The sequence below is a fragment of the Equus przewalskii genome, chromosome 25, assembly GCF_037783145.1.
Source record: "Equus przewalskii isolate Varuska chromosome 25, EquPr2, whole genome shotgun sequence".
In the NCBI taxonomy this organism is placed as follows: domain Eukaryota; kingdom Metazoa; phylum Chordata; class Mammalia; order Perissodactyla; family Equidae; genus Equus; species Equus przewalskii.
In genome coordinates, this window is record NC_091855.1 from 9,633,857 (window position 1) to 9,648,684 (window position 14,828).

Sequence of the window (14,828 nt, forward strand, 5' to 3'; positions counted from 1 at the left end):
AAAATTTTGTTTTCCACTAAATATCCTCCAAAAAATAAAACAGCTTAACACTATTAATAATAATTTTACAGACAGGTGAACTTTTTTATTAACGATTTTTTTATTAACTGTTATTTTTAATCTTGAGACTCTTTAATAAAGAGAAAACATTAAAAAAACAAAAAAATTAAGATAAGAGTAAATGAGCTAATTAATTGTGGTCATTAGAAAAGGAAAAGAAATGCCATTATACTCCTGTTACTGAATGTCAGAATTCTATAGTTCAATAAACTGAAATACAATATTCACAACTGGCCAACAGAAAAACATAAAAAGAGAAAGCATCTATATATATATAACATAACAAGCAACTAGGATAAAAATTATGAAAAATAAATTCTAATAGGATTAAAAATTAAGTTACAACTCAAATCAGAAAAGAAGAAACTGCTTTGGAAATTGTTGTAATACCACTTAAGAAGAAATACAATACAGGTCTGATTCAGCTAAAAATTGCCTGTCCTAATAATATAAAGGCACTTTAAGAAAGAATCCCAGATTATTAAAATCTGAATACATTTTTTAAAAGTCTTTTATTTCTTACATTGTTTCACTTCTATTTTTCATTTTAAGTTTATTAAGCCCCATATTTCTAGAGACAGAATATATATTTGAAGTAGTGAAATGCAGCAGTTAAATAATAAAAGATACTTCAAAAGAAACTATGAAGAATGTCTGAAATGTACTAGCCATGCTTCCAAACCAAGTGTTCTGAAGGTTAATTAAAACTAGCAAAGTATTTCCATCTAAAGTTATCCAAACCATACTTACTAAATCAATTGTTCCATGTACTCGGTGCATATGGCACATTTGTTACTTTGCTTGACTTTTTTATGTGTAAATATTGAATATCTTTATCGAGGTTTCCCTCAGCCTGACTTCACATGGCTGAAGCTCAATGCAGTCTTTGAACGGTTAATGGAATGTGAGGGGATTCAAGCTTTAGAAATGCTAATCATCAGGCTTTAGAAACTACATATAATAATTTTATGCAGTTTTTATGTCTCTTATTGAATATCCTCCAGGAATACATAATGGGCTTATAAAAAAAATTATAGAACATCAAATTGCCCTCTTAGACAGAACTCCAAGCTCCCCTTCAGAAATTATAAATGACTTCTATAACTGCACTGTTATTTTATTGGAAGGAAAATAAAATTAGATGTACAGAAGCAATCCATCTCTGCTATAACATTGAGCAGTCATGATATAACAGAGGAGACTGCACTTGGAAGACCACTTACAAACTGTGTAACTCACGGGCAAGGCATATAGCCTCTCTGCTTAACTCTTACTTTGCTCCTCAGCAAAATGATGGGACTGTTAACATAACTCAGAGTGTGAGGATTCAAAGGATGATGCACACGAAGTTGCAGGTTAGAATGTGTTGTACAATGGCTGAGTTATTACTGGAAGCCTTCTTATGAGTAGGCTTCAAAGAAGGCCCCTCCAGCCCAAACCCCACTCCCTGGCTTCTCCACAATTCTAGGACGGGGTTTGGGGATGTTTGCTAAGGAGCAGGGTCATTGAGTCTTAAAGGGAGACGCACATCATTTGTGTCTTCCTTCTCTGTGAGGCCATGAAGTTGTAGCTTAAACTCACCCAGGGCCTGCTCCTGGGTAATCTGGCCACTTCTCTTGCCACACAACTAACTGGCGGTAAGATCTGGTCTTGGGAGTAAGGGAGGAGTTTCCCTCAGGCCTGGCCTAGGCCATATCCAGCATGCCTGAGCATTTGGCCGTATATCTTTTGTGTCTATTCTGCTCTAGGAAACTTCTGGGGACAGGCGGCTTTGGTTGATAGCAGGATTTACTTATTCCTGGATCCCTTGTGCTGCCAACAAAATTTCACAAACAAGCCTCATCAGGATACCTAACAGTAAAGATGGCTATAGTGTTGATGGACTTCCAAGGGAGAAAGGAAGCTTAGAAACTGAAGAAAAAAAACAGAACCTAATCATGAGTTCTGCCAATCTATCTTAATCTGCTAATGTTCGACAATGTTCTAGGACTAAAACACTACAAACGTTGAGTGGCCATTAGTAAAGGATAATATCATCCAGAGGCTGTAGTTCACAGACTACAAGCATTTCATCACAGAAACCACATAGACGGACTTAATGCAGTTGGCAAATGTGGTCTCCAGCTCAGAATCAGCCACAAGAGTAAAATCATCACAAGTTAATGGGAGGACGGGATGAGATCTGTAGTCAAAGGACCAAAAAAGAAGAAGCCTGAAAGAAAGTCGAAGAATTTAGAAACAAATAAGAACGCAGCTTTCAAAATCTGAAAGAGGTAGTTTTGGAATAAATCACAGCATTACTTTATATAGTAGATCATAACCAAAAGGTTTCACAACTCATTAATTTATATGAGCTTAAAAGGATTTAGATAGAGTCATAAATGGTAGATCCACGACACGTAATTAAGGGAAACTAGAGATAGCACTGGACATCTCTAACCTGTGGAGTGTGACATCACTGAGGCACCTCTCCTCCAACACTTGCCCTCAGTGCCACCATGGGAAGCACAGCCCTCAGCCAAATGGGACCAGACTGAGGGACAGCCATCATGTGTAATGTGCTCTTTTTGGCTGAGATAATCCTGTGTCAATAAAACTGCTTGTAAAATACATCCAATAAAGTGTCTCTTAATATCTCTGCTTCATTGTGTAACTTGATGGCTTAGGTAAAAGATTATTAATGGGTGTTCTCGAAAAAAATAATTTTGAAAGCATCCAACTGCTCCAATCCTCCCCATCTACATTATTGCTCTTATCACCTCTCTATCCTAAAAAAAAAAAAAAAAAAAAAAGCAGAATGGGCTTTTAAAAGTTTTAGCTTAATGAAAGGTAAAATGCTAAAGTGCTTTCTACCTAACCTGTGATAGTGGGTCTTGAATGTCAGGGCTTCCTAGGGGTCATGAGATAAGATCACACACTTTTCAATGCCATTCCCCAAAGCCTACAGTCTTCTTTAAACATGCAATACTTTGGTGTCCTTTGATAAACAGCAAAGCAATCCAAAGGCTTGGAAATGCCTCTATTAGACAATAAAATGCCCTAGATTTGACACCTCTAGGAATCCTGAAATGTCATAAGAATATTTTTTGAAATTTCAGCTAAAACAAAAATGAGACAATAGGTTGCACACATCAGATTGTTTTAAACAGAAATTTAGATACTATCATGTAGTACAAGGATGTAGGAAAACTGGAACCCTCACTCATGGCTGGTGAGAGTGGAAACAGAAAGCCACTCTGGATAGCAATCTGACAGCAGTTAATTTACAAATTCCGCATATATTCTACTATCCAGCAATCCTATTTCTGGGCATAGGGACAGGCAACTTCTCACAGGGGGCCACAAGAAGATGTGTATGAGGATGTTTATCTCCAAGTTGTTTGAGGTAGCAAAGTGTCAGAAGTTGGAGCTCCTGACTAATAAAACGGATAAATAGTATGAAAGCTGTGAAGACACTGGAGCACCACACATTGGTCAGCCATAATAAAATAGATTATTATATAGCAATATAAAAAAATCTCAAAAATATAATGTTTAATGAAAACAGTAAGAAACCACAAATCCTACTTTATGGTGTGAATTGTGTGGGTCTTAAAAACAAACATAACAAAGCAACATCATTTCAAGAATACACATATTTAATAAACAGAAGATGGATTATAAAGACCTACGATAAACACTATAATGAATAACTATGGAAGGGGAAGAGAGATGGGATGCAGGGGAAAAGAAAGAAAATTAAATAGAAACCTTGCCCAGAGAGATCACAGTGCTAATACTGGGACAAATGGAGGAGTTCGTTTAATTCCATTCTGTGCACCTGGTCTAATGGGGGAAGGGTTGGGAAGGACAGAAGAGGAAAAAGATAAGAAAACAGAAGAAATAAATCTTAGCCTCTTGATATTATAAAATCATAAATTGTTATTTTTTTAAGTTTTCATAAAACAATTCATATTTGGATATTTAAAAAATAGAACATATAATCTTTACCCAGTTACTACTTTAATCCCATAGACTTTAATCCATCTAATGCAAGTTGTATAGAAAAATGATTCTTTTTTCAGCATATAAAGCGTAATTTTTTCCCACCACAAACTGACACTCACTGATTTGTAGTTTTTTATTTTATGTTTGTCTAAGACTTGTCATTATTAAATCAGTGAAATTCTTTGAATTATTTACATATGACATCCTCAGTGTCAAATGATTTATCTCCATAGAGATAAATTCAGTTAGAATTCAGCAATTCCAAAATTCTATAATAACTTTTAGCTATTAACACTGTATTTCTAAATGTGTATATAATTTTCTCCTTTCCTCCCTCTGTTTCCTTGTGTCTCATATTCAAACACTTTTATAGATTTATACAGGAAATGGAAAAAAATTATATGTAAAAAAACGAGAATCATGATGCAGATACTGTTTGCAAACCGGTTTTTTTATTTGTTGGTTGGTTTGTTGGTTGATTTTTTTTTTTTTTTTACTTAATAATATGTTGTTAGCTTCTTCTGGTGTCATTATCTTCCGAACACATGATTTAGAGAGGTAGGGCTTTGCAATACTTTTTAACAAATCTACTACTGGACATTTTTATCATTTCCAGGTCTTCATTCTTCCAAAAAATACTGCAGTAAACATAAAATGGGTATAGTTTAATTTTAGAAAGAGATGAGGAAGTTTAAAAGGGGAGTGCATTAGAATAAACTGTGCCTCTAAGAAAAGCTGATAGGGCTCAAAAATCATTTGCTTATATATCAGATTCTGGTCTTCACTGCTCTGTGAGGGCATTATACTGGTTGCAGTTTTTAAATTAGCAAAACACACCAGGAATTTTGTGCAATCAAGTAATAATTGGTTATGTTAAGAATATTATCATTTTGAAAATATAATTCCTAACAACAGTGAAGAAGAGTTGGGGAGGAACTTGCATACCTCTTTCCACAGTGAAAAGCATAACATGACCCAAAGTTTTCTGCTCTCTTACCCACCTCAAATACTATCACACTTGGGATGAAATACAATAAATAAGAGCATGTTGTACAGAAGCACGTGAGACCCAGGTTAGGGCTTATTGCAAAACAAGCCAATCTAATTCAACAGTTCTGACACAAAATGCTGAGCCATGTCCTGGAGAGCATACAAAAATGAATAAGATGGAATTCCTACCTTCAAGGCATTTATAGTCTGGCACTGTGGTGGGAGGGAAAAGCGATTCTTTTAATAATACACTAATAAAACATGCCAGCATTTTTTTAACGTATGCTTTTGTAGGAAAAATCGCACAAGCCGAAGAAAACAGGCTGGGGATGGGAGCAGATGCAAGGGAAGCAAGAAGAGATGTCAGAAGACTTTACAATATATCCAGATATGAAGAGCAATACTTCTCAGAAATGGCAACAAAAGCAATAGCAATGAAAACCCAAGAGAGAAGGAAAGGTAGTTTAAGGCCAGACTCTGAAATAGGTGTGGATGGTTATGGGATGTCTGTAATCCAAGTAGAGGAAATAGGTGTGGGAGCATCTGCACTCCCTGGAACTCTCTATACAGTCTGTTCCACAGGTAAGGTCTACCATAGAAGTAACTTCTGCCTGATCTAAACCCCGCTGAGATATTAGGGAGCAGAGACACTCACTACAAACCTTAGCCTCCCAGAACTCAGCATACACACCTTTGTGACATGCTGCCTGAGAGCTAACATCCACCCAACAGATAAAAAGGCACAAAAGATGTCAGTGTTACTACCAAAGGGAGATTCTCAAAGAAGGGCCACATTTATTCATCACTCCTGTTTACCAGTTTCAGACCTGGAAATGAAGACTGAATGTGGGGATGACTTTAGTAGAGAGAAAAATGGGGAGCACTGGGAGAGGGTAAGTGAAGGAAGAGGATGTTTGAACAGATTATTTCTCAAACCTGGTTAAGCATCAGAACCATCTGAGCTGACGATCAAAAGTACTGATTCCTGACCCCACCTTTCCACCTTGGGTGATTCTGTTCAATAGGTTTGAGGGGAGGTCTGGGAATCTTCATTTTGCAAAATCCCTCTCAGTGATTCCTACCTGGAGTCAGGTTTAGACCCACTGGTACAATATGAAAACCCTGTCCTTCGTGAAGATGCAGAACATTTATGTTTGTATCTGCATGTGGTCTTTCTCAGCATAATAGGGAGAAAAAAGATCAACAAATCACTGCTTCCCTGGGCAAGTCTCTTAACATAACTCTACCTCAGTTTCCTCCTCTGAAAAACAAAGGATTTGGGGTAGGAAATAAGTCAGATCCCTTGTAGTTCTAAAATAACATGATTTTGGTGCTTAGTTAAGTGAAAGCTTTAAAGAAAAATTAACTCAAGGAAAAAACAACCCATCTGGCTTTACTGAAATATTGTGAAAAAGTTTTCAATTCTAAATTGGTTCCTTATATGGTTTCTTTTTCTTTTTTATGATCTTTTTTCGTAATACTCTCTTTAAGCTCACAGATATGGCATATTTTTTAAAGAATTGTTATAAATAATATAAATGCCAGATTCTGTTTTACATAAGTCAAACAAAATAGCAATGGTACAATGTACCAACATTACAAAGTACGTGGGATTTACACAGGATGTAAGAGCTTTATTTTGACATTCCTTAAATGTTCATGAACCATGTCCTACTTGGTTGGGGTTGTTCACTCTACTTTGTTCAAGACAGTTTTAGCAGCTCAAGAAATGCTATGCCATCAGTGGTTCCCTGATATAGGATGCTCCTTTGATCACTTCCACCTGGACTAGCTCCTGGTTCATGGTAGGTGATCTAAAAATATTTATTGAATGAATTAATAAATTCACAGATACACAAAAATCTTTCTCTTTGCAAAAGTTCTCACCAATGGCTCTTAAACTATATATTCCCATTGACAATTTAGTCTCCTTCATATTCTAATATAATTTTTACCCTACAATTTTTATATGTGAGTAAAGAGATTCTGGTACCAATTCCAGTGTGTGTGTCTGTGTGTGTGTGTGGTGGAGGGGTGGGGATGGGGTGTTCCTCACACCAACAACAAGCAATTCTCAGGACACCAGCTGGGAGTCCTATGATTCACCTCAATTCTGACACTAACCACCCGGAGATAGCATCAGATTCTACAGGTAAAGTGCTCAGTCCCACAAGACTGCCCTCCACTTCACGTACCAACTGCAAGTCCAGGTTGTAACTCGTACTTCTGATGTACTGGCTATAAATCAGAGGTTTCCACGACCTCCTCATTGGGTTCCACTAGTTTGCTAGAGTGGCTCACAGAACTCTGAGAAACATTTTACTTACTAAAGTACTGGTTTATTAAAAAGGATATAACAGAAACAGCCAGATGGAAGAGATGCATAGGGCAAGGTATGGGGACATGGTACAGAGCTTCCTGCCCTCCCTGGGCACGCCACTCTCCCAGCACCTCCACATGTTCATGAACCCAGAAGCTCTCTGAACCAGTCCTTTTGAGTTTTTATGGAGGCTTCATTATATAGTCATGTTTGCTTCAGAAAAGATTCCTGAGCTGTTCTACCACCTACCTGCAAGTGCTGCTTTTCTGCATGACGTCAGCTCGATGATACCCAGAGAGTTTGCAAAAACCGTCATTACTATAAACTACAGGCCAATCCACAATCTGGGCATTTCCCAGTAAGAAACTCGATTCTAAAGAAGAAAGAAGAAAAGGAAGTTTTTTAGCTTCATTTAACAATGTATTTCTTTCAAGTAATCAAAAAGACAAATTCATAAAGATAGACAAATGCAATTATGGTGTGTTATGGTACAATCATAAATTCTATTCTTGAAATTGACATAATCAGCTTAGCATGATCATCAAATGAGATCTGCAATAAGTACAAGATTTGCATACAAACTTAAAACCCCATTGAAAAGAAGTTGGTTTATAATACCTCTTTGCATTCAAATATACTCTAAGTTATGAAAACAAAATATGGTTAATATTAAATAAGTGCTAATGATTATAATAATTACACCTAAAAACAGATTAGTTTATTAAGATTAGGGCTACAGTTACTTCTCCACAAATTGAGAATACTGAACTTGTTAACAGAGGCAAATTGGGAGACTCCTCCAAAAATTCTATTAAAGTAATTTTGACATGATGGGACAAATTCTTTGTCCATTAGATTGATCTTGAGAAGTCTAATTTAAAATAACATTGAAGAGTCCCTTTTCAAAATAAAATTATTCAAAGATAATTATTTCAACCACATACTACATTGAATTTGGAAACTATCATTATTCTAAATAAAAGAAACATCTCTGATCTATTTTGTATGGAGAAGTGGTTTTTCTTTAAGTATAAAAATTAATATAAAAATAATATCTTTTGGTATCAACCTTGATTGGAAATCCAGTAGTTTTAGGTAGTAACTAGCAATTTTGTAGCTCACATGATAAATGTGTTAACTTTTAATGAATTAAAATTAGAATATTAAAATTTAAAAATGAAAAATTATTTTTAAAATAAATATTTAACAAGAGTAAAATTTTTTAAAGGAATATTTACTTCAAAATATCTACCTAAAACAACCTCCCTTGAATTCATATTTAGAGTAGTGTGCTAAGGAGAAAATTAATTTATGAGTAGAAGTCTTTAAATTTAAATTCCACTCACAGTGGTCTTCATAAAAATAACAAGGCAATTCAACATTTACTAAGGAGCTGCTAACTAAAAGGCACTACTCTGAGTCAGACAATGAGATAGAATAAAGACCTTTTACTCTCAAAAAAACTCACTTATTAAGAAAAACAAATACATAACAATCAATTACAATTTAGCAGAATAGATGCTAAATCAAGAAGCATAGGACAAAATACAGGAAAAAAGTCTCTTTCAAAGCACTTAAAAAACAACCAAAAATAGACAGAAACTGTAAAAAAGGGAGATACATTAGGTGAGATATTCATTATCTGCCCATTCCCCTGAGAGCACTTCCAGTTTGTACAGTGATAGTGCTCAAGCAGAAAATTTGTACAGGGCTAAAGAGTCAAAGATCATGATTTGGGACTACCAAAGCAGCTTGAAGGGGGAGATCATCTAACATATGGAGCCATAAACCTGTATATAAATCCTCCTCAAATCCTTCTCTGTGACCTAAACTGTGCATGCACAGGATGAGACTACAAAGAACCCCTCTAGGCCAGCAATGACTGGAAGACTAAAGAGGTAGGCAGAAATTTCACCAGTTCCTCAAAGCCAGAAGACAAATTTTAGGGTTCAAGTCCTATCAAGTTAGAGAAGCTTGGCAAATACCTCCAGCTTTCCATTTAAGCCATAGAAGGCCATGCTTTAGGAGTAAGAAACAAGTCTCAAGATAAAGGTCTGTGACCTGGGGCTAAGATATAAAATGTAGAAAGACTCACACTAAAAAAAAAAAAAGCTAAAATCATAATCAAGATGACCTACCAGAAATTTACCTGCTAAAATAAAATACAGCCCTCTTCAGAGGAATATAATGAAATCCAAAATCTCTACAATGCATCAACATAATGTCTAGTATACAATTAAAAATTATTAAGCACGCAAAGAAACAGAAAACTGTGACAATAATCAAGGGGAAAAATAAGCAACAGAAAGAGAGGTTGATATGGGAACAAACAAATAAACAATAAAATCTCTGAAATAAAAAATTACTTGGATATGTTTAATAGCACATTGGACAATAAAAAAGAAAAGACAATTTAAAAACATATCAGAGCAAATTATTTGCATTTGCAATGCACTTTTATTGCAAACTGAAGCAAAAAAGAGGAAAAGATTGAAAAGATGTCCCATAGGACAATACCCAGGAATCTAAAATATATGTAGCTGAGTCTGAAAAAAAACAAGACAGAATAGGGTATAAATGTTATTTGGATAAATGAAGACTAAATTTTTTCCAAATAGCATGAAAAATAATAACCTACAGATCTTAACTCAGTAAACCTCAAGCAAGATAAATACAAACAAAGCCACAATAGGAAGATGACAGTAAAACTGCTGAAAACGAAAAACAAGGGAGAAAAATCTCAAAAACATCCAAAGAAAAAAGACATATTTTTAATGTGTGTTGAAGGCGTGAGGGAGGGAGATAATAAGTACAGCATACTAATCATGAAAAACAAAGGAGGCCAGAAAACAATGGAATGGCATCTTTAAGATAGTCAAAGAAAAATATTCATCAATGTAGATTTTTATATAAAGCAAAGATACTCTTCAAAAATAAAGGCAAAATAAAGACATATTTAGAAACAAAAGCTGGGAGAATTCATTGCCAACAGAATCACTCTAAAACAAAGGCACTAGGTATTTTAGCTGAAAGGAAAAGAGAAACATTAAATAATAATAATAATAATAACCCCCACCAAAAAAGTCAAGAAGGGAAAGACAAACAACAGATGGGACAAATAGAAAATAAACCAAAGGACAGTAGCCCTATATCCAACCATATCAAGCATTACATTAAACGTAAATGGGATAAACACACTAATTAAGACAAATTTTCAGACTGGAATTTTTTTTAAAAAAAATGAAAAGAAATTGATGGTTTACTGTTTTAAGAGAGCCATTTAAAGTATAAAGAGATAGGTAAGTTGAAAGTGAAAGGGTGGGGAAAATACGCTACACAAACACTAAGCATAAGAAAGTAAATGTGACCACATTAGTATAAAATAAAGTAGTCTCGAAGACAAGGGGTAATAGAGATAAAGAGGGGCATTTACTTATAATGAAAGAGTCAATTCATCAAGAAGACATAAAGCTCCCAAATGCATATGAAAGTAACGAAACAGCTTCAAAATACATGAAGTAAAAAAAGAAAAACGACATAAGAAAAAGGAGAATTAGACAATTTCACAATAACAGTGGAAGGTTTTAACCCTCCCATCTTGACTGGCAGAACAACCAGATGAAAAAATGACTGCAGATACAGAGTATTTGAACAGCACCAACACTATCAACTAACTGGAGCTACCTCATGTTTATAGAACACCCCACACTGTGCTACAGGATACACACTCTGTCCCAGTGCACATGGAATTTTATCAAGACAGAACAGAATCTGAGCCACAAAAATTGTCAATAAATTCCAAAATATTGAAATCACATATAGTATATTCTCTGACTTCAAAGTAATTAAATTAGGAACCGATTTTTTTAATTATTTAGAAAAATCTAGAATTTTTGGATATTACTCAATTCATTTCTAAACCAATGGGTCAAAGAAGAAATCAAAAGAAATTTAGAAGATAGCTTTAACTGGATGATAACGAAGTAACAACATATTGAAAATTGTAGGATACAGTTAAAGCAGTGCTTAGGAAGAAAGTTACCATTTTAAATGTTATATTTTAAAAAATAAAAAGTTTAAAATCAATGATCTAAGCTTTTATATGAAGAAACTAGAAAAATAATAGCTATTAAATCCAAATTAACTAGGAAGAGAAAAATAAAGATCGGAATGTAGATCAATGAAAGAGAAAACATTCAAAACAGAGTGAACCTCAAGAAAGTCAAAAGTTGGTTTTTGGAGAAGATTAATAAAAATGATAAAGTCTTAATAAGACTGATAATGAAAAACAGAAAGAGTGAAAACTTAAGTTACCAACATCAAGAGAAGACATCACTGGATATATTACAGACAGCAAATGATAATAAAGATATAGTGTAAACAATTTTTCCCAATGAATTTTAAAACTTTGATGAAATGAACAGCATGTCTGAAAAAACAATAAGAACAAGTTACAAAAATCAGCACAAAAAGAAATGGACAATCTGAATAGTTTAATATTTATTAATGAAAACTAAAGGCCCAGAAGGCTCCAGGTTCAGCAAATTCTTTCAAATATTTAAATAAGACATAATACAAATATTATACAAGCTCTCCCAGAAAGTGGATGAGAAAACATTTCTTACTTGTTTTATGAGATCAGCATTATGAGAATACCAAAATCTGACAAGGACTGTTAAAAAAGAATTAATGACCAATCGATCTTATGAATGTAGTTGCAAAAATTCAGAAGAAAATACTGGCAAATTGAATCCAGCAATACATAAAAAAGAAAATAGATCATGACCAAGTAGGATTTGTCTCATAAATGTAAGGTTGATTTATCATTATGAAATCAATCAATGCAATCCACCACATCAACACAATAAAAGGAAAAAAATCCATATTATTATATCTCAATAGATGCAGAAAAAAGCATTTTACAAAATTCACTCTCATTCATGATTAAAATCTCTGAGCAAACTAGGAATAGAAGGAAACTTCCTCAAACTGATAGAAGTTACCTACTAAAAAACTCAAAGCTAATGTCATTCTTAAAAGTAGAACATTGAATGCTTTCCCCTTAAGATCAGAAAAAAGTCAAGAATGTATGCTCTTAGTCCTTATACTCAACATTTTATTGGAGGTCCAGCTAGTGAAATAAGGCAAAAAAGAAAAAGAAACACAAAATATATAAATATTGGAAAGCAAGATGTAATTTTTTTCTGTTTGCAGATAGCATGACTGTTTACATAGAAAATCCTAAGAAATATTCATCTAAAATTAATAGTTGAATTTAGCAAGGTAGCAGGATATAAAGTCAACATAAAAGACAATTTTATTTCTATATATCAGCATTAAGTTCTTGGAAAATGAAAAACAGTTTCACTTAGAATAATATCAAAAAATATAAAATACTTAGAAATAAATTTAACAAAAGATATGCAAGACCTGTAGAGTGAAAACTAAAAAACACTACATAGTTAAATTAAAGAACACCTAAACAAATGGATAGCTATTCCATGTACAGGAAATGAAAGACTGGGAATTTTTAAGATGTCAATTCTCCACAAATTGATCTATAGATTCAATATAATCCCAATGAAAATATCAATAGGAGTTTTTGAATTGACAAAATAATGTTGTTTGCAAAAATGCAAATTACCTAAAATAACGCAAAATAAACTTGAAAAAAAGAACCAATTTGGAGAAATACACCACTATAGCAATTAAAATAGTTTGCAATTGGCGGACAAATAGATCAACGAAACAGATTAAAGAGTTCAGATACAGAACCTCACATAAATGGTGAACTGATTTTTTGCAAAGATGCCAAGGCAGTTTAATGGGTAAAGAAAAGTCTTTTCAGTGAACTGTGCTAAAACAACCGGATATCCATATGAGCAAAAATAGAATGATGACCCCCACCTCACACCACACACACAAAAATAATTTTAAATGAGTCACAGACCTAAATACAAAAGTGAAAACTAAGAAGAAAACATAGGAGGAAATCTTTGCAACTTTGAGGAAGACAAAAATTTCTTAGATAAGATTCATACAGCAATCACCATAAAAGCAAGCAGTGATAAATGTTAGACATCATCAAAATTAAAATCAACTGTTCATTCAAGAACACTGACAAGAAAATGAAAAGAAAATCCACAGCCTGAGAGAAAATATTCACAATACAGATATCTGAGAAAGAACTATCCAGAATATACAAAAAAAATCCTACAAAAGGACAAATAACCCAATTAACAAAATCAGCGAAGGACTTGAACAGACATTTCACAAAAGAAGATATGCATGGCCACTAAGCACAAGAATAAGATGCTCATCATCATCCAGCATCAGGGAAATGCAAACTAAAAGCACAATGACGTATCTCTGCTCAACCACTAGAGTGGTTATAAAGACCAACAGAACAAAATGTTGACGAGAATATGGAACAACTGAAACTTTTTATAACTTGCTAGTGCAAATACAAAATGGTATGGTCACTTTGAAAAACAGTTTCTTATAAAGTTAAATATTCAACTATGACTCAGAAATTTCACTCTTGGGCATTCACTCAAGTGAAATGAAAACATAGGTTAACAAAAAGACTTGTGTAAAAAAGTTCACATCAGATTTATTCATAGTAGACAAAGCTGAAAACGATGTAAATGTCAATCAGGAAGAAAATGGATAAATATTACAGCACATTCATATAAGAAATACTACTCAGCTCTAAGATGGAACAAACTACTGATTCACGCAACAACATGGATGAATATGAAAAACATTATGATGATTGAAAGAAGCCAGAAACTATGATTTCATTCATATGAAGTTTAACTACAGGCAAAGCTAATCTATGGTGGTAGAGATCCGAACAATGATTTTTGAAGGGAAAGGTAGGGGGACTGACAGGAGAGAGGAGAGAGAGCTTCGTGGGGAAGGTCATTGTTCTCTGTCTTTACAGAGATACAGGTTACACATTTGTCAAAAGTAATTGAGCTGTACACGTAAGATCGGTGTATTTTACCTCATATAATCTATATGATATACAACTTCAAATTTAAAAGAAAACTAAAGAAGGACACAGGACAAGGAGAATCAGAAGTTTTAGGAAGGCAGTGGCATCTGAGCTGAACCTCAGCTATAAGAATGGTGATACTACTTTTCCTTGGTACCTAGGGTGGTTAGAGTAGAAATTAAAATGAGCTTAGTCCTGAAAAAACGCGTCATAAAGTGTAAGTTTTTCTATAAATATATGATATTTTCAATTATAAATATGTGTAATATGATCCTCAAAAATTAACTTCTTTCCTCCCCCAGCCCCGGCCAGGTCCTAGTCAGTTGACCTTCTCTAATCCACGCACCCCCTGCTTCATGACTAGGTAAATGCGACAGTCCATTCAGTTAGCCACACAGTCTCCCTGCCTCCACGCATCCTGATTGTCAGACTAACGTTCACTGGTCCCCCTGAAACCCTGCCCTCATCCTA

The 14,828-nt window shown here is 34.3% G+C and overlaps 1 protein-coding gene across 1 annotated transcript in view; it reads right to left on the minus strand.

Annotated features, from left to right (window-relative positions):
* KCNH5 (potassium voltage-gated channel subfamily H member 5) overlaps nucleotides 1–14,828 on the minus strand; it is a 305,522-nt gene that overhangs the window by 269,789 nt on the left and 20,905 nt on the right. Inside the window, exon 2 of the mRNA XM_008522406.2 lies at nucleotides 7,607–7,730. Coding sequence (XP_008520628.1) covers nucleotides 7,607–7,730 — 124 coding nt within the window. The remainder of the gene's footprint in view (nucleotides 1–7,606; nucleotides 7,731–14,828) is intronic.